The sequence below is a fragment of the Chamaea fasciata genome, unplaced genomic scaffold (assembly GCF_029207755.1).
Source record: "Chamaea fasciata isolate MVZ Bird 193981 ecotype frontalis unplaced genomic scaffold, bChaFas1.0.hap1 SCAF_30, whole genome shotgun sequence".
NCBI classification, from domain to species: Eukaryota; Metazoa; Chordata; class Aves; order Passeriformes; family Sylviidae; genus Chamaea; species Chamaea fasciata.
The window spans coordinates 1,739,891-1,758,692 of NW_027094115.1; the positions used below are offsets into that span (position 1 = coordinate 1,739,891).

The following is an 18,802-nucleotide window of genomic DNA, read 5'->3' on the forward strand; positions in this document are numbered from 1 at the left end:
AAGAGGAGCAGACAGGTTGTGCTGTCACTGCTTTCTGGAGCAGGGATGTTGCTGGGGAGGCTGACTCAGCAGGTAGCACAAAGGCACACTCATCTGTTTCAGTATCAAGTCCCCAAACCAAGTGAAGTTCAGACCTACTGATTTGTGCGCTGCGGCAGCCAGTGCAGTCACTGGGGACAGTTCCCACAGGGCAAGCAGAGCGCACCGTGGGTATGTACTTATTTCCGATAGCGAGCCTAAAAGCAGAGGGAGGATTTCTATGTCCACTGGTCCTGTAACGCGCTAGCCCAGAGGGTTCTGGGGTTCTGGAGAGGACTCTCTAAAGAATTACAACGGAGTGACTCATCCACAAGCTAAAGATGATGGCTTTGAACTTCTTTCTCACCAAAAGAGATGGTCTGTCATCAGCTATCTCCACTGACTGGCTTCAAGTCCTGTTTCCAGCCAGATTTCTGGTGCTGGTGAGAGCATTTAACACTTTGATGGAAAGACAGTGGCTACAGCAGTATGAGGCTCTTCTCTCAGTGATGTCTTTGCACTGGTTCCTGCCATCTCCCTGAGGTTAGATGGCACTTTGGGGTTTCCTTCTGAGGAATATCAGACCTGTGGGAAAGGTCCAACCTCACATGTCCTGTATAGAATAAAGAGGGATATATGTGGTCAGACCTATCCCACAGGCCCTGTATTCTTACTCAAGTTCAGAGACCTTGACATGCCATCTGATCTTCACCCCACCAATTTCACCTCCTTCATTGCTGCGTCAGTGTCTTCATCATCCACCTTTTGTGTTTCAAATTACGGCATGGTCCCATCTCATCCACGAGGAGCTGGAGGACTGAGGATGAGTGCACCCTGCTGCCAGGACTCTCACCAGCTGGGAACAGCACTGTGATGGCATGTGGTGTCCAGGAGATGGTCTTTGTTGAGACGGACAGTCCTGATGGGCAGCCCAGAGCAGGTCCTTGCTTTGGGACAGGCTAAGTGTGAAGTCTCTGTGTTATTCTGTAGGGCTGCATTTGTCGCATTGATAGTCAGTGACTGGGATTTCTGGGAATTATTTGCAGCATTTGGTGAGGAAAATACAGCACCTTTCAAATTGCGGGCATCCTGTGGCAGTTTTGGGTCAGATGAGCTGTCAAGCCAAAGCAAATGTGCAAAACAGCCTGTACTGTTCCTGGAGCAGAAATACTGATGGGCCATCAATGGAAACAATCTTCTGTGCTTATTGCACAACTATTTGTTACAGGTTAATGATTTGTCACAGGTTTATAGAATTTGAAAGGTTATTTATGAATCCTTTGCATAAAAGGGCTTATGGGCTGAGGGGAGCAGCTGAGCATCTGTGGTCTTGCTCTCCATTTGTTGGTTATGTGAGTGTAACTGAGAAAAAGCTTGCATGTCTGTGGCCACTTATCACTTACCCAAGTTGTGGGGTAAGGGTGTCAGTGATTATCTGTGTGGAGTTGTGTAGGTGTGTCTTCATCAAAGAAACGGGGCTTGGCCAGAGAAGACGGACTCACTGTAGCCAGACATGACTGGGGAGCATTTCCTTTCAGTGGCACTGTTCTGTGGGCATTAGAGCACTCCCACTTCATTTCCCCTTCGAAGCAGACATTTTGTGGCTGAGGCTTCATAGAACTCTGGAGTTGGTGTGCTGAGGAAGCCTGTGGGGTTTCAGATTTTTGCTCTTTGTGCTGTAATCAGAGTTGAGCAAAAGAATCTGTGACTCTTCAGCTATGATCCTGGGCAACTGGTGCTTTGAGTGAGAAAGAGTAGAAAACCCTTTTCCAGTCTGACAACACTATCGAAGAAGTTCTGAGTTTAACTGCAGTGTTGAGGGCTGGAACTGAGCTTCCCTGGGCATTTTCTGCTCCCCTACCAATATTTAGATGGGGATAAAGCATTTCTGTGAAGTGACCTTCCAGTCAGGAGTTGAAACACATGACTGGGAGGTGGAGTACTTGGGCAGGAGCAGGCATCCCTCTGCCATGTAACAACACTGTATAGGGTGAGTAAAGCTAGCATATCCACCCGGAGAACTGAGGGACAAGGAGAAAAAGTGGCATCTGAAAATGCCTGCAGGTATTTAACCTCTTTTCCAGCAAATATCCCAGGCCTTTTGTTCACATCTGGGAAGTGGAAGAGGGTGTCAGAAATAACAGAGCAGAAGCTGCCTTAGTAGCCTTGAGGATGCTGTCTGGCCTGGCACCCTTCCGTCTGCCCCGGGAAGCTAAAGGGCCACTGGCCAGTCCTCTGCTCTTCAGGTTCCACATGTAGGAAAAAGGCAAACTGAACTGGGGCACAGGCAGAGATGTTCCTGAGAAGTGACTTTAGCTCTTTGGGAGCTTCCTGAAACTGGCAGAGCTTAACAGTGACACAGCCAACACCTTCTCTACACTCTGCTGCAGCTGAACTCTGGGGGAGCAAAGCCCACCATGGGCTGCAGGATAGGGTACGGGTGGGCAGTCTGAAAGCCAGTCTGAAAGCCTGGCCTGGAAGCTCACAAACTACTGTGAATTGAATTTGGCTGCTGCTTGATAAAAATCATTGTCCCAAACAGGGCTACTCACTGCATGTCTGTCTGTGTAAACGTTAAAGTTTAAAGTTTGTATGTGCACTTACACAGCAGTTGTGGTGCATCCTTGCTCTGGGCTGGGCACAAAGCTCAGCTCTGTGCTTTAGGCGTGAAAAACCTGACTGTGAGGAGGGGCACCCTGTGGAAAGTCACTTGAGCAAAGACAGGAGTTGACATGAGGGATGTGCCATGAACAGGGAGGACTGAAGCAGTCCCTGTGCCTCGAGCACAGAAATACTGAGCTGTGGTACCACCCATCCGTAGGAGATCGCCTACGTGGGCTGCATGTTTTGCTCATGGAGAAACCTCCAGCATTAGTCAGCAACTCAGCGTTCAGTTGTGTGAAGTTTTCCTGGCAGCATGGAGCTGTTTGTGGCATCACGGCTGATGTGCTGGATGTCAGTGCAGAGCTCCAGGACAGGGCAATCGCTCTGCCCCCACCAGCCTGGACTTTCTCCAGCACGGGCCAAGTGCCTGCAGTCATGTCTACACAGGAGCTCAGAGTAGGATGCTCCCCAGAGCTTCATCCCCAGATGATGGCTAATTCCCACCTTTGCTTCCTCCAGAATGGGCTGAACGCCTTGCACCTGGCCTCCAAGGAGGGCCATGTGAAAATGGTGGTGGAGCTGCTGCACAAGGAGATAGTTTTGGAGACAACAACCAAGGTAAGGACAAGGAAGTCTGGCCACACTGGTCAGAGCTCTGCACCCTGCCATTTCTGCCAGACACACCAGCAATAGCTTAGCAGCGATCATGCTGTTTGCTCTCAGCCCCCAGAGAGACTGTGCCAATGGCAGTGCTGCTGGGCTGGTCCCTAGGACCAGGCTCTGGTTTTAGCACAGGCTTGGCATCTCTAGGAGGGTGGGAGCTACCTCTCCCCGCTGGGGGCCATTGTGGACTTCAGAGGGGAGTAACATAAACCACATGTGCTCATCCTGTCTTACTAAGATCTCCTCCCGGCACAGGCTGCTGCCCCAGGGCAGCCCCTGCAAGTTCCAGGACTGAGATGGCCTCGATACCATTGTCACAAGCCTGGAGAGCTTTGGTGCTCCGTAAATAACATCTTGTTCTTTCATGTATCACCACAGCAGGTGTGGCTCTCGCGTGATGCCAAGCAAGACAATGGCACAAGCAAGCAGGGCTGACAAATTAGCAGCCTCCAGCACTAGCTGAAGGGCTGCGAGAACAGGAGGAGGCCTCGGTTGCCACCTCCCTGGTGCTCTCACAGGGTTCTGGACACAGAGCAGGATCTGGCATTCTGCCACACCACCCAAAGGCACAAGTCAGAAGAGCCTGTGTGTGCATTTTCCAGCCTGCTCATCATCCGTTATATCTGCTGGGATGCCTTGGCTACCAGGGCGCACACTGCAATTTTGCCTCAAGAGTGCCAGCTCAGCTCCCCCATCCTCCCCCCGCCCTCATCTCTCAGTGCTGAAGATGCACAGCGCCTGACAGTGCATACAGCTCCTGCTGCCAGTAACTTCATGGGAGAGATGAAATCACTCTCTTTCCTGGCCAGCAAATGGGAAGGGTGTCTGGTTGGTCCACAGCAGGGATGGAACATGGAGTGAGAGCTGCATGGCCTTCTAAAGGTTCTCTTGGCCAGCTGCTCTGCTTGCATGCCTGTTAGCACATGTCAGGCCCATCTTTCCCTGACATCCTGGGTTGCTTCAACCCCTGAGCACTATCCTGTGGTGTCTTTCAGAAGGGAAACACAGCCCTACACATTGCTGCCTTGGCTGGACAACAGGACGTGGTCCGGGAGCTGGTGAACTATGGGGCCAACGTCAATGCACAGTCCCAGGTAGGGTGCCCTGGTCTGAAACATCATGTGTGCTGGCAGTGTCCTCGTGGGAACTGTGGCCAGTATGGGTATTTCAGCAGCCCTTTGTGGTTTCCCTCTAGTCTTGTTCAGGAGCGAGGACTGCCAGACTCCTGTAAAGAGACAAGTGTGCAAATGGTGTGGAGAGAGTCTTGAGGCACATGGGGAGGCCAGAGTGGTCCCTGTCAACACAAACAAGCATGCTGAACTTATCCTGGGAGGACTCATGGCTGATGCCTCCCTGGCAAAGCTTTGAGATCTCCAGCAACCCCTGCAGTTAAACACACTGTGCTTCCTTCACTCTCTCTTCCTTGGGCCTGGTAGGGCTGAAAGTTCTTCAGATTTTGCCTGATGGGTGAATTGTCCTTGAAACTGGGGACAATTCTGGCAGTGAGCAGAAGGCAGTGTCTCCTGGGTTGACTCTTATGAAGCATTGCCTGCTTTTTACTGGATATGTGGAGCCTTGGGCTCCATCTCCCTGTGATTGTTCCACTGTTGCCAGTTCTTTTCTCTTTTTCACACCCACAATGGATGCTTCTAGCCCTGTTCACTGACCTGGGACTGTGAGTGTTGATGGGGGTGTAGGTCTTCAAAGAACTCAAGAAACACAAGGAAAGGTTGTGTTGATGTGCATGGCCCTGTGTTTGCAGAAAGGGTTCACGCCTCTCTACATGGCAGCGCAGGAGAACCACCTGGAAGTTGTGAAGTTCTTGCTGGAAAATGGAGCCAACCAGAATGTAGCCACAGAGGTGAGATCCTTGGGGAGGAGCCTATGCCCCTGCTTGTGGGGGCTACTGAGGGATGTGCTGGGTCCTGCCATGGCTCCTTGATTCTCTCCCTCTCCTTGGCAGGATGGCTTCACTCCCCTAGCTGTGGCTCTCCAGCAAGGACATGAGAATGTGGTTGCTCACCTTATCAACTATGGGACAAAGGGTAAGGTCCGTCTACCTGCCCTGCACATTGCAGCCCGCAATGATGACACTCGCACAGCTGCTGTGCTGCTGCAGAATGACCCCAATGCTGATGTCCTCTCCAAGGTGTGTGGTTTTCCTATGCTGTCTCTGGGAGCTTCCCCACATCCCCAGGGAGAAAAGCAGCTTGGTATGCTGTATTTATCCATAGTTTCATCAGGGAGCATGTGTCTGGCTGGCTGATCCCTCCTTCTTTCCCTAGACTGGATTCACCCCTTTGCACATTGCAGCCCACTATGAGAATCTCAGTGTGGCCCAGTTACTGCTGAACCGTGGAGCCAGTGTCAACTTCACACCCCAGGTGAGTGCAGGGTGGGAAGCTACTGGGGCTTGTGCTGCTCCAGCACCAGAGGAGGATGCTGGGCCTCCTATCCATGTAGGGTGCAGCAGCAGCTGCCAGGGCATGCTGGTGAGATGGGACTATGCAGAAAGTAGCACAGATGCACAGGGAGTTGCAATTGATAACCAGCATGGGGCTATGTCTCCCTTCTGTCAGAAGGAGCCATGCACCCCTGAAAGCTCTTCGGGACCTTGTGTCCAGGCTGAGGGAAAGCTGGAGCAGTTGCTGCAGGGCAGAGCTCATAGAACCTGCAGTTAGGATGCCTTTTCCAGACCCACAGGTCCATGAGTTGGTGCTTTCCTGCAAGCTCTGTATAGCTTCTGTCTGCAGCCTTTAGCTGCACAGCCCTCTCTCACAGCCCTGTTAAACAAGCTGTTCCCCAGCGTTGTCCCTGGGCAGAGATGTAGCTCTCCCTGCCATCTCCCCTCTGTTTGTCCCTTGCCTCCTTGAAAGAGAAGGGGCTGCTCCTTCTGACAGACTGTCGTTCCTCCTGACAGAATGGGATCACTCCCCTGCACATAGCTTCCCGCCGGGGCAACATCATCATGGTACGGCTGCTGCTGGACCGCGGGGCCCAGATAGAGACGAGGACCAAGGTGAGAGCGCTTCTGAACACAGCCCATCGTTACACGGGCCATCTCCCTCCCTGAGCTCCTTATGCCCAGTGCTTACCTTGCAAACATCTTGCTGGGAATGTCAGGGAAGGTCTCTGGTGCACTAAGGGGATGGACAGGGTTTCCTGCTGGCACATGTAGAGGTGAGAGGAGGCTGCAGGGCTACAAAGGTGTGCCCTGGGAGCTGAGGCCAGGCTCAGTTTCACATTATTTTGAAGACAAGTCTAAAGCCCCTGTTAGTCCTCTACCTGATGGAACCTTACACTTCCATGCCACACCGAGCCCTTGAACCCTTCTCTCTTTCCAGGATGAGCTGACCCCTCTCCACTGTGCAGCACGCAATGGACATGTGAGAATTGCAGAGATCCTCCTGGACCACGGGGCTCCCATTCAAGCCAAAACCAAGGTACCCAGGTGACTTGGTGGGGCTGTGATAGGTGCAGGTCCCAGGGCAGCGCAGTGGGGTAACAAGCTGTGCACAGTTGCTGGATGGCACCCATGGCTGGCATGGGGCTCTTTTTGGCCTGACAAGGGGTAAGAAGCTTCCTGCCCTACTTGGCCCTAGCTGGAATCCTTTTCCTGAGGGCTTCATCCTTCAAAGGGACCAGTCCTGAGAAGGGAATGGCCTGGGTACAGTCTGCCCCATGGCAGCAGCTCTTCAGGCCTGTCCCTCCACTCGATATTGCTCCTCCGTAAGTCTCCGTGAGGGATTTTGGGGCTCCTCTCTGGTGGCACCCTGGGGAAGAAGCTGTCTCCTCTGGCCTAGAGTAGTGTCTGGGGGTGCAAGGCAGGGGCTGGGTGGGGTGCCTGGAGCCCCTCCCGGCCCAGCCCTGAGGCCCTGCTCCACGGTCACAGAACGGCTTGTCGCCGATCCACATGGCAGCACAGGGCGACCACCTGGACTGCGTCCGCCTGCTCCTGCAGTACAGCGCCGACATCGACGACATCACCCTGGACCACCTGACGCCACTGCACGTAGCTGCACACTGTGGACACCACCGGGTGGCCAAGCTGCTGGTGGAGAAGGGGGCAAAGCCCAACTCCCGAGCCCTGGTGAGGAAAGGCGGGTGGGCTGGACCAGGGGAGAGGGAGTGTTCCTGCAAATGACTATCCATCTGTCTGTCTGCAGAATGGCTTCACGCCCCTCCATATTGCCTGCAAGAAAAACCACATCCGTGTCATGGAGCTGCTGCTGAAGACAGGTGCCTCCATTGATGCTGTCACGGAGGTAGGCGGGCTGAGCCCATCCTCAGCTCTCTTGCTTCTGCATGTACAGTGTGGGCAGCATGGCAGGATGTGATGTCCCTGGTGCTTCTGCCATACCCCAGGGACCTTTCTTGGTGCTCTTTGCAGATCAGAACCTATTTAGCCTGGCAGCACCTTCCCAAAGGGCAGGGAGATGCAGGGGAGTCAGCAGCTCCCTGTGTTTCCTCCACACTCACCTGCCAGGCTCCTAGAGCAGACTGGGGACTCAGATTTTGCCTGTGCTGGGACCTGTCCTGGGGAGAAGGAGGAGGGGACAGTAAGAGTACTGCCAAGGCCATAAGTCCCATCTTGATTTCTGGCCCCTTTCTCTTCACAGTCAGGCCTGACCCCCCTGCATGTGGCTGCCTTCATGGGACACCTGCCCATTGTCAAGACTCTGCTGCAGCGTGGAGCCTCTCCTAATGTGTCCAATGTGGTGAGTTCCACCCTGGCTAGGGCTTTGGGAGCTTAGCTTATTGGTGTGCAGCAGGATATTTTGCACCCTCTGTTCACCTGAACAGTCCCTGGTGCCCTCTGCTTTGTGCTGGCACAAGGAACCAGTAGGGGTTGCAGGCACTGCTCTCCTCTGTTCAGAGCAGAGGAATGACTGCAGGAAGGCATTTTCCCTCCTTTGGCCTTACCCCTTTATCCTGTCTTTGGTGCAGAAAGTAGAGACTCCCCTACATATGGCAGCCAGAGCTGGGCACACAGATGTGGCAAAGTACCTGCTACAGAACAAAGCCAAAGCCAATGCTAAGGCCAAGGTAGGTACAGAGGACTTGTGTGATAATCAGCTCTGGCAACAGCTGGTGCTGGTTTCTTTGCTGTCATGTGTCCAGAGTGCAGCCTACCAGGGGCTGTGCGACAATGGGAGCAGGGCTGGGACCCCTCTGGCATCGCAAAAGGGACTGGTCCAGGTCTGCCCAAACAGCTTCTTTGCCACCCTCACAGGACGACCAGACTCCTCTGCACTGTGCTGCACGCATTGGCCACACCGGCATGGTCAAACTCCTTTTGGAGAACAACGCCAATCCCAACCTGGCCACCACAGCAGGGCACACGCCCCTGCACATCACTGCCAGAGAGGGGCACATGGACACAGCCTTGGCCCTGCTGGAGAAGGGAGCCTCACAGACCTGCATGACCAAGGTAGGCTGCTGAGTCCACTGCTACGGAGGGCATTGCCCAGCTGGGGCAAGGCTGGGCAGGCTGGTGGCACAGTGTCCCTGTCGCAGGAGGGGCAGCCTCCTCCTGTGTTGCAGCAGGCGCCAGCACTCTCTTCACCTCTGCCACTCTGTGATGGGCTGCCTTTCTCCTCAGAAAGGATTTACCCCTCTCCACGTTGCAGCCAAGTATGGAAAGGTGGATGTGGCAGAGTTGCTGTTGGCACATGACGCTCACCCCAATGCAGCAGGGAAGGTGAGTGTTGCTTCTGTGGGAGGAGTGGTCTAGTATGGGGAGAGGCTCTGTCTCACCTGTCTGTACTCTGTCCCCCACTACAGAATGGGCTGACTCCACTGCATGTGGCTGTGCACCACAACAACCTGGAGATTGTCAAGCTGCTGCTCCCCAAGGGGAGCTCCCCACACAACTCGGCCTGGGTAAGTCTGAGCTGGGCTTTGCTGGGGATGTGGGGATGTGGTGTGTGTCCAGTGCCTGCCAGTCTGGGGCCAGCACTGCTCCTCAACCCCGGCATTCAGGGAGTGTGTAAGTGACTGATCACCACCAGCCTCTCTCCATGTCTGCTGCTCATGCCTGCCTGTCCTCACACCACGTGGAGCCGGCGGGTGCCAGGCAGTGGTCCTGTTCCAGCAGATAGGCTGTGTCAGGGATGGTCCCTGCTAGCAGCGGGGTGGTTGCTGCGTGGGGAACGTGTTTCCATGGCAAGTCCTGCAGAGCAGCGCTGCGGTCTGGCAGTTTGGGAAACCACAGGCAAATGTTTGCATGCAGCTATGAAGCAGTGAGTCAGAAAACCCACAAGCTTGTGAGTCACTCAGCTCTGCCTGAGCATGGGGAGCATGTCCCCACAGAGCACACCAGCAGGCGCCTTGCTTCCTATGTTGTTTGCAAAAGCTGCATCCTCAAAACAGCCAAGTGGCTGGTGGTGCCAGCCCTCCCCATCTGGCACTTTCCTGTCCCTTGTGCAGGCTGCCGGCAGACATGCTGGGCAGGCACCGGGAGCAGCCGGTACCAGCGCCAGCCCCCCGTTGGTCTGCGTCACCGACAGCCTGCACGTCAGCCTGGGCAGCGGGTGTCTGCCAGCTGCTCTGCTCCTGCAGCGTGGCAGCAGAGGCAGGACTCAAGGCCCTGCAGTCTCTGCCTGAATACTGATGCCATGTATTGGGAGTTTAGCTCCACACCTCAGCCAGGCACATTCCAGGAGGTGTGTCTGCCCCAGTTTTTGCAGCTCCCAGAGGCTGCGTACTGCTGAAGAAATTAATGTGTAGAAAACTCCAGGACGGTCCATACCAGTGGAACCTGAAGCAGGCGGTCTTTGAAACCCCCGTGCTCTCTTGGGCAGAAGAGAGGGATTTGGTGTCAGTGTCAGGGCTGGTCGCTGTCAGAGAGATGTGTAGGGGGCATCCCTGAGCTCTGGAGGCAACTAGGACGGGCAGACCTTGCCTGCGGAGGCAGGGTGGCAGCTCTTGTCCCTTCTGGTCTGCTTGGCAGGGCTGAGCACTGCAATGAGCCTCTCTCCCTGCAGAATGGGTACACCCCCCTGCACATCGCTGCCAAGCAGAACCAGATGGAAGTGGCCAGCAGCCTGCTGCAGTATGGGGCTTCTGCAAATGCTGAGTCTGTGCAGGGAGTCACTCCCCTGCACCTGGCTTCCCAGGAAGGGCATGCAGACATGGTGGCACTGCTTTTCTCCAAACAAGCCAATGGCAACCTAGGCAACAAGGTAAGTTGTCCCAGCACATTGTGCCAGGCTGGAGGCAAACCAGCTAGCAGAGAACAGCGGTCTGGATGGTGGTCCTGGCCCCTGTGCCTCCCTGTGTTTGGGTAACAGTACACAGTTTGCCAGGCTGGAGACCTGACAGAGTTTCTGCTGCTGGACCTTCAGTGATGGCAGTGCCGCTGTGCTGAGACCTCCTCTCTTTGCAGAGTGGCCTGACTCCTCTCCATCTTGTGGCCCAAGAGGGGCATGTGCTGGTTGCTGATGTTCTAGTGAAACACGGAGTCACAGTGGATGCAATGACGAGGGTAAAGTAGTGCATTGACCATGGCTTTGGTGAAACACTTGGGGGAACTACCTCTAAGCTTGCTCAGGGAAGAGCCTTTTCCTTTTCCTTTTCCTTTTCCTTTTCCTTTTCCTTTTCCTTTTCCTTTTCCTTTTCCTTTTCCTTTTCCTTTTCCTTTTCCTTTTCCTTTTCCTTTTCCTTTTCCTTTTCCTTTTCCTTTTCCTTTTCCTTTTCCTTTTCCTTTTCCTTTTCCTTTTCCTTTTTGCAAGAGACTCCCTTCTAGCAGGCATCCTTATCATTTTGCCTGTGTCCTGGGGACTCTTCCTCCTCTTCCCCCCACCTCTGGCGGGGTGATTCTTGCCTGCTCCTAGAGCTCACCTCTGTACCCACAGGTACAGCATGGTTTGAAGCCCTCTGCTTTGGTCTTGGGCTTTTGGGAAGCCCCTACATGTGTGCCTCAACCTTCACACACGGGGGCTTGCCTGTGGGATGAGAATATCCAAGCCAGAAGGACAGTAAGCAGTGGTGAGGGCAGACTGAGACCTGATCTTGTCTTTCAGATGGGGTACACCCCACTGCATGTGGCCAGCCATTATGGGAACATCAAGCTGGTGAAGTTTTTGCTGCAGCACCAAGCGGACGTCAATGCCAAGACTAAGGTACGGAGGTGTCCTGTGCTCCAAGGACCCTTCTGCCCTGGGCAACGGCATGCGGATTGATGGGGAAGTGGAGCTGTCCTCATGCTCCAGGCATGAAGCACGGTGTGTGAGGCCTGGGGGCATTTCTGGGGCAGCAGACTTCCAGAACTAATTGCAGCATCCTCTGTCCTCCCCTGCAGCTGGGCTACACCCCCCTGCACCAAGCAGCACAGCAGGGCCACACGGACGTGGTGACGCTGCTGCTGAAGCACGGCGCGTCTCCCAACGAGATCAGCACAGTGAGTACAATGCTTCCCTGCACATCCCCACCCTGTGCCAAGCTCAGGCAGCTGTCTGAGCTGCCTGAGCTGCCCTGTGGCTGCTGCTGACCTCGTCTTTCCTCTGTGCTCAGAATGGCACAACTCCCCTGGCCATCGCAAAGCGGCTTGGCTACATTTCTGTCACAGATGTGCTCAAGATTGTCACAGAGGAAACTGACCTCCCGGTGAGCCCCTGGGACCAGGATGCTGTGGAGGAGGGCTGGGACTGGGAGCAGCCTGGGAAGGGTCTGCAGCTGGGTGCCTAGCCCAGGTGTAAGGAGGGGACTGCAGAGAGCTGTGCAGCAAAATGCTGTCTTCTTCTGACTCTGCTCTGCTCCCACAGTCAGTTGGCGACAAGCACCGCATGAGCTTCCCAGAGACTGTAGACGAGATTCTGGACGTATCAGAGGATGAAGGTGAGGGGTGGGAGCTGGGTCACACCGGCTGCTGGCTGGGTCAGTGTGGCAGGCAGCAGTCATGGGGATGGCACTGGTGTTCCTGCTGGAACAAGGACACTCCCAGGGCGGGGAGCCGTGTGGGCCCTGCTGTGGTCTTGCAGAGGACGAGGGAAGCCCAGAAGACTCCTGAGGTGGCACCTCCTGGCATGGGTGCTTCCCTGCACTATGCAGGAGGGATATGTCTGGACATCTCCGTGATCCCATGCCCCAGGGACTATGCAGGGAGCCCTTGGGCATGCAGAGCCCACACTGTGCCTTGCTCTACTGGAGGGTACCAGCTCCCAGCCCAGCTAAAGCTGGTTTGCTCCTGCACCCTCCCACCAATACCTCACTTTTGCCTCTTCTTACTTTGCAGGCACTGCTCATGTCACAGTAATGGGTATGAAATGTGTCCTCCTGCCCCAGCTCAATGGCCCCTTTCACCCCATGGCCACTAACCATCTGCACGCCATATCCATCTGCTAAGACTTGCTGCCGGTCTGGTGCTCTCCAGTGCCAGCCCTGCCATCCTACCCTGCCAATCCATGTCCGTGCTGCTTGCTGTGGTGTGACTGCATGAATGGGCATCCTCCCAATCAGGAGGACCCTGACTCCCTTGTCAGACCCAGGCCCTGTCCATGGCAGGTGGAGGAACCTGGAACTGTGACAAACACAGGTGTCCCTCCACAATTCCCCCGTGCCATCCTGGCCAGAGCAGGGGTTAACCTGAGAGCTCAAGGGTCTCTGTGCTGCTGTGGGCCCCTCCCCATCTTTGGGGCACTCCTTCTGCTTCAGGAGGTGCTGGACACCTTCCCACAGTGCACTGGCCAGAGCCAAACTCTGATGAGCTAATTAGCAGGTATTAATGGGACCAGCGGTCAGCGTTAGCAGAGCTCTGTGCCTCCAGTGGGGTGTAGTGTTAGGGCAGCCTTCTGCACCCCCAGTCATGCCTATGTCCCTGTCCCAGATACCAAACTGTAAGGTGTCTCCTGCAGTCTCTGCACTGTGTTTGATGCTGTGAGAAAGAGGTTAGTGAGCAGCCAAATTTTCCGATGGCTCCCACAGCTCCAGTCCCGCTGGCCTGCCACATGGGCCTTGCTCTGGCAGCAGACCCATTCTGGCAGACAGCAAAGCTCCCTGTGTCTGGCTGAGACCCAGGGGGCAAGTGTGTGTGTCAAGCAGTGGGAGCAGGGATGGGCCCTGGCTCCATCCCTGAGGAAGGGTGGGGGCAAGGGCTGGATATCTGTGTTCCCTTGTCCGTCTGCCTCTGCTTGCTGAGCCAGCTCTTGGTTTCAGAGGAAGAGCTGGTTGCACCAAAGCCCAAGACACCTGATCTCAGAGACCAGGAAGGCAAAAGGGAGATACTGGAGTTCATGACCACAACGACACTGGAGCAAACGTAAGAGACACTGTATGGTGGGGAGGAAGCGGGTACAGGGCACAGGACCAGCCTTATGCTGGGCTGGGCTTCCTGTGGGACACATAAGGCTCCAGGCGAGGAACAGACCACTGAGCCCTCACTGGCTGGCATGGCAGGCAAAACTGGTCAGTGCTGTTCCTGCACCAGGAAATGGGACTGCTGCTTAATTCGCTTTTGTCCAGTAGCCCCAGGACTCTGTGGTGGTGGGCAGGGGCTGAGGTACCCTACCACTTCTGTGGCTGTCACTACCCTCTCCTGCCAGGGTGGAGTCTCCAGCTGTCCTGCAGGTCCCCTGCATCCCACCTGAAACTGTGGTGACCAGAGCTGAGGAGACTGAGCAGGTAGGACCTGTGGAGACAGAAGCTGAGCAAGTCAGCCTGCTGCATGCACCCTCGGTGTCCCCACAGGAGGTGAGCATGAGATACAGCCTGCCATGGCCTCCCCCAGGCATTCCCTGCTGGGCCAGCTCCCCCGTCACTACAGGGCTCAAGTGTGTGATGGGTAATGGGCACTGAGCCGGTGGTACAGGACTGTCCAGCGAGGATGTGTAAGGGTGGGCAGGCTCAACACCCCCAGATAGGACCCTTTGCCCACAGGGGCTCTTCCCTGCTTTACACAGCCCTCCAAAGAGTTCGATGAAGACTCCCTGATCCCCAGCAGCCCGGCCACTGAGACCTCAGATAACATCAGCCCAGTGGCCAGCCCCGTGCACACAGGGTGAGTGCCCAGCCTGTGCAGCACATGCATGCTCTGTTCACGAGCTGACTGCAAGGTGCCTACACGCCCATGCCTCTGTCCATTCCAGGTTCCTGGTGAGCTTCATGGTGGATGCTCGTGGTGGCTCCATGCGGGGCAGCCGGCACCACGGTCTGCGCGTGGTCATCCCGCCCCGTGCCTGTGCTGCACCGACCCGCATTACCTGCCGCCTGGTGAAGCCCCAAAAGCTACCTGCACCCCCACCACTGGCTGAGGAGGAGGGTCTGGGCAGTCGGATCATTGCACTGGGGCCTGCTGGTGCCCAGTTCCTCAGGTGAGCACAGCTGGGAACAGAGCAGATTGGACTGGCTGCCCACACCAGGGTCATCCCTCAGGACTGGAAACAGATCCAGGCTCATCTGGAGGGCTTTACCATCCAGGACAAAACCTCTGCCTATCTCTGCTTGGCAGAGGAGAGATCCCACCTCCTGTTGGGTGCAGCATGTTTCTGGCATGGGTCATTCAAGAGTAGCAAACAGTGGCAGAAAAGACCTGAGCAGCCCTGTCCCACAAGGTGCAGAGCCCTCTTTCCCAGAGAGAGGGAGGTCAGCAGTCCTTCTTGCCCCAGCAGCTGCACAGCATGGGCAGGCGCTCTGCCTGGGGCCATCCTGCAGCCTGCGTGTCCTTGTGGCAGCGTGTGGGTGCCAGTGGCCTTCCTCTGCTATCTGCAGCCCTGTCATTGTGGAGATTCCACACTTTGCCTCGTATGGACGTGGAGACCGTGAGCTGGTAGTGCTGCGCAGTGAGAACGGCTCTGTCTGGAAGGAGCACCGCAACCGCTATGAGGAGAGCTACATGGACCAGCTGCTCAACGGCATGGACGAGGGTGAGTGTGCCAGGAGGGCGGGGGCTCCACACCTCACAGCTCCCTGCAGGCAGGGCTGTGGTAGCCTGGGTGGTGGAACGGGGCTGGGTGGTGTGGTCAGTGTAGCATGGAGGGGTGTGGAGTAACAGCCACAGGCTTGGTGTATGAGCACTGACGGCTGTGCTGCCCTTGCAGAGCTGGAGAGCCAGGAGGAGCTGGATAAGAAGAGGGTCTGCCGCATCATCACCACCGACTTCCCTCTCTACTTTGTGGTCATGTCCCGGATTTGCCAGGACTGCGATATGATTGGCCCTGAGGGAGGGTGTTTGAAAAGCACACTGGTGCCCATGGTACAGGCCACCTTTCCAGACACTGCTGTCACCAAAAGAGTGAGGCTGGCCCTGCAGGTGAGCCTTAGAGAGCCTGGCCGGGGGCCCAGACATGCTTCTGCGATCAGGGGATTGCAGACTGTGTCCCAGCCTGGGGAAAAACCATCCCTGATGCCCATCCTTGTGCTACCCACAGGCACAGCCTGTGCCTGATGAGTTGGTGACTAAGCTGCTGGGGAACCAAGCGACCTTCAGCCCCATTGTCACAGTGGAGCCACGGCGGAGAAAGTTCCACCGCCCCATTGGCCTCCGTATCCCGCTGCCACCATCCTGGAAGGACAATCCCCGAGACAGTGGTGAGGGTGACACCACCAGCCTACGTCTGCTCTGCAGTGTGATTGGTGAGACTGCAAGCATGCTCTCCATGGGGATGGGCTGAGCTGCCTCACAGACATGCAGTTCTGGGGAGCTCAGTAAGGGGCACAGCTGTGGGGAAAGCAAATGCCTAGGGGGTGCAGACCCTGGGCTTATGGAAAGACAGTATGGTCACCCTTGCTTTCTGCTGCAGGAGGGACAGCCCAAGCCCAGTGGGAAGACATAACAGGCACCACAAAGCTGGTCTATGAAAATGAGTGTGCTAACTTTACCACCAACGTGTCTGCCAGGTGAGTCCTGGACAAACGTGTGCCCATCTGAGGATATCTGGTGCTCCTTGGGCCTTGCTACAGCCTTTGCCAGGAGAAGCCCCTTACCCCTGATGCTGTGCTGCCCTATTCCTATATGCAGGGTGGTTTCTTCTAGCCTTGAGACCCCCATGCTGCCTGAGCACACTCCAGGAAACACTCATGACAGCTGGGTGTGCAGAAGGAAGGGGGCCATTATTTGTACTTGGGTGGATCCCCATCACAGATCCCCATCTGGGCTACACCTGTGTCCAGAACTCCTGGGGCTTCCTCTGCAGTCCAGTTGGCTGTTGAGGGGGGTGCGGGCAGCTCCCTGGTGCCACCACCCAGCAGCACCCTGACCCAGATCTCCCGCAGGTTCTGGCTGGCTGACTGCCCACGCACAGCTGAGGCTGTGCACTTTGCCACCATGCTGTACAAGGAGCTGACAGCTGTGCCCTACATGGCCAAATTCGTGGTGTTTGCCAAGATGAATGATGCACGAGAAGGCCGACTGCGCTGCTACTGCATGACTGATGACAAGGTTGACAAGACTTTAGAGCAGCATGAGAACTTCACTGAGGTGGCCCGCAGCAGAGACATTGAGGTTTGTCCCCAGCAGCATGTGTGGAGGGCAGCAGGGAGTGGGATAACAAAGTGAGGGGAGACTGGTGCCAGTGGAAAGGCCTGGCCCTGGCCTGGCTAGGAGAGTCAGGGTTACCTGCCCTGTCCAGGAGCAGGAGAAGCAGCTCTGCACAGGGTCTGAGCATATTTTCTGCTCCCGGTCAGGTGGTGGAGGGAATGCCTTTGCACGTCGAACTCTCAGGGAACCTGGTGCCTGTCAAGAAGGCCACTCAGCCCCGCACCTTCCTCTTCCAGTCCTTCCGGGAGAATCGTCTTGTCATCCCCATCAAGGTAATGTCAGGGTACAGGATGGGGCAAGCAGTTAGGGCCCTTGCTTGTGCCAAGCTGCCTAACTGGGCTCTGACACTCAGGTGCGGGACAGCAGCCGGGAAGCCAGTGGCTCCCTGTCTTTCTTGCGCAAGGCCATGAAATACGAGGACCTCCAGCATGTGCTTTGTCACCTGAACATCAGCATACCACCTTGCACCAAGGTCAGTGTAGGGTCTTTGGCACTCTGGTAGGGGGCAGTGAGGGCCCATCCCTTCCCCAAGTGCAGGCAGGGGACCGCCCTTGATGTCAGCTTTCTTCTTCACCTGCTCCATGTCATGCCACTCTGGAGCCGAAGGAGAAGCAGTTGTGTCAGGGCAGAGCTGCTGCCCTCTTTTCAAGCTGTTGACCCCTTGGTTTGTCACCACTTTCACAGGGAAGCGGCAGTGATGAGCGAAGGAGGACACTGACGCCATTGTCTCTGCGGGAGCGATACAGCATTCTGAGTGAGACCAGTTTTGGTACGCAGCCTGCTGGGGCCATTCCAGCCCACTCACTATCTGCATTTGGGGTGCCCAAGCCAGTGGAAAGGCTGGGGTGATCCTGTCACAGTTGTGCTCACAGCAACTTCCCTTTCCCTGAAGGTTTCCTTGGTCCTGCCTGCAGGGCAGTGCTGTGCCACGGCCAGCACCCCATTCCCCACACCACTCTGGTGCTGGGCCCTGTGCGGCTGAGCTATGACTCCCTCTTCTCCTCCAGGCTCTCTGAGCAGCACAGACAAGGCAGACCAGAAGATGGTTGACATAGCAGAACAGCTGGGCCTCAGCTGGGCCGGTGAGTCCACACCTGTCAGTTCTGAGGATGCGCAATACTCCTCAGAAAGCTGACACTTGGGGAGGCTGGAAGTGTGCTGCCAGGTGTAGTGACTGCTTTGCATTGCACCCCTGCTGCGAGCATTCCAGGGCACTGAAGTGAACCTATGAACCTTCCCGTGGCTGTGCACATAATCACATGCATGAGTACCAGGCTAGGGCTTTGTTATGAGTTGTACATATTGCTGCTGTTCATTGCAGCCACACATCCCACGGCAGAGCCCACACTTCTTAGCACAAGACCCTCTTGTGCTAGTGACAGCCAGCCTGAGCAGAGGGGCTTCAACCCCTGCCCCATCCCAGCTCCTGCATGTTCTGCTGTGTTCAGCTGTATGTAACAGAGGGTCTCTGCGCTGGTCCTGGCTGAGCCCTTCATAATGTCCCTAGCCTTGTGGTGGGCACCAGAAGGTGTGATACTGACATGGTGTTTTCCCCAGAGCTGGCACGTGAGCTGCAGTTCGGGGTGGATGACATCAACAGGATACGTGTGGAGAACCCCAACTCCCTTCTGGAGCAGAGCATAGCCTTACTCAACCTGTGGGCCAGCCGCGAGGGCAAGAATGTCAAGAGTGAGTAGTTATGGTGCCGTTTTACAGGCACAGAGGTGGCACGGCTAGCTATGCAGAACAGTGTGTGCATCTTCAAGGATCTCTGGCTGGCTTTACAGTGGTGGTTCATGCATATCTGCTTTCCCTGCCCACCTGGAGGGTGTCTGGGGCATGGCTGTGTCTCCCCAAGTGACTGGTTTGCTGACACCATCTTCCCCCTGCAGTTGAGAACTTGTACACAGCACTGAGGAACATCGACCGCAGTGAGATTGTCAACATGCTGGAGGGCTCTGGTCGGCAGAGCCGCAGCCTGAAGGGAAGCTGGCGCTACTCGGACAGAGACTACTCCCTCTCACCATCCCAGATGAATGGTGA

The 18,802-nt window shown here is 55.8% G+C and overlaps 1 protein-coding gene across 5 annotated transcripts in view; it reads left to right on the plus strand.

Moving 5' to 3' along the window:
- Window positions 1–18,802, plus strand: part of ANK1 (ankyrin 1) — a 52,904-nt gene that overhangs the window by 24,772 nt on the left and 9,330 nt on the right. For all 5 annotated transcript variants that reach the window (XM_066206353.1, XM_066206352.1, XM_066206349.1 and 2 more), the window contains exons 3-38: window positions 3,142–3,240; window positions 4,281–4,379; window positions 5,048–5,146; window positions 5,249–5,434; window positions 5,571–5,669; window positions 6,206–6,304; window positions 6,630–6,728; window positions 7,178–7,375; window positions 7,452–7,550; window positions 7,905–8,003; window positions 8,233–8,331; window positions 8,519–8,716; window positions 8,888–8,986; window positions 9,070–9,168; window positions 10,272–10,469; window positions 10,673–10,771; window positions 11,310–11,408; window positions 11,588–11,686; window positions 11,800–11,892; window positions 12,051–12,123; window positions 12,521–12,544; window positions 13,441–13,543; window positions 13,827–13,974; window positions 14,184–14,281; window positions 14,370–14,594; window positions 14,992–15,146; window positions 15,321–15,532; window positions 15,651–15,855; window positions 16,023–16,119; window positions 16,495–16,723; window positions 16,906–17,031; window positions 17,112–17,231; window positions 17,444–17,528; window positions 17,767–17,841; window positions 18,317–18,448; window positions 18,652–18,798. In XM_066206353.1, the coding sequence (XP_066062450.1) occupies window positions 3,142–3,240; window positions 4,281–4,379; window positions 5,048–5,146; window positions 5,249–5,434; window positions 5,571–5,669; window positions 6,206–6,304; window positions 6,630–6,728; window positions 7,178–7,375; window positions 7,452–7,550; window positions 7,905–8,003; window positions 8,233–8,331; window positions 8,519–8,716; window positions 8,888–8,986; window positions 9,070–9,168; window positions 10,272–10,469; window positions 10,673–10,771; window positions 11,310–11,408; window positions 11,588–11,686; window positions 11,800–11,892; window positions 12,051–12,123; window positions 12,521–12,544; window positions 13,441–13,543; window positions 13,827–13,974; window positions 14,184–14,281; window positions 14,370–14,594; window positions 14,992–15,146; window positions 15,321–15,532; window positions 15,651–15,855; window positions 16,023–16,119; window positions 16,495–16,723; window positions 16,906–17,031; window positions 17,112–17,231; window positions 17,444–17,528; window positions 17,767–17,841; window positions 18,317–18,448; window positions 18,652–18,798 (4,513 nt within the window). The remainder of the gene's footprint in view (window positions 1–3,141; window positions 3,241–4,280; window positions 4,380–5,047; window positions 5,147–5,248; window positions 5,435–5,570; window positions 5,670–6,205; window positions 6,305–6,629; window positions 6,729–7,177; window positions 7,376–7,451; window positions 7,551–7,904; window positions 8,004–8,232; window positions 8,332–8,518; window positions 8,717–8,887; window positions 8,987–9,069; window positions 9,169–10,271; window positions 10,470–10,672; window positions 10,772–11,309; window positions 11,409–11,587; window positions 11,687–11,799; window positions 11,893–12,050; window positions 12,124–12,520; window positions 12,545–13,440; window positions 13,544–13,826; window positions 13,975–14,183; window positions 14,282–14,369; window positions 14,595–14,991; window positions 15,147–15,320; window positions 15,533–15,650; window positions 15,856–16,022; window positions 16,120–16,494; window positions 16,724–16,905; window positions 17,032–17,111; window positions 17,232–17,443; window positions 17,529–17,766; window positions 17,842–18,316; window positions 18,449–18,651; window positions 18,799–18,802) is intronic.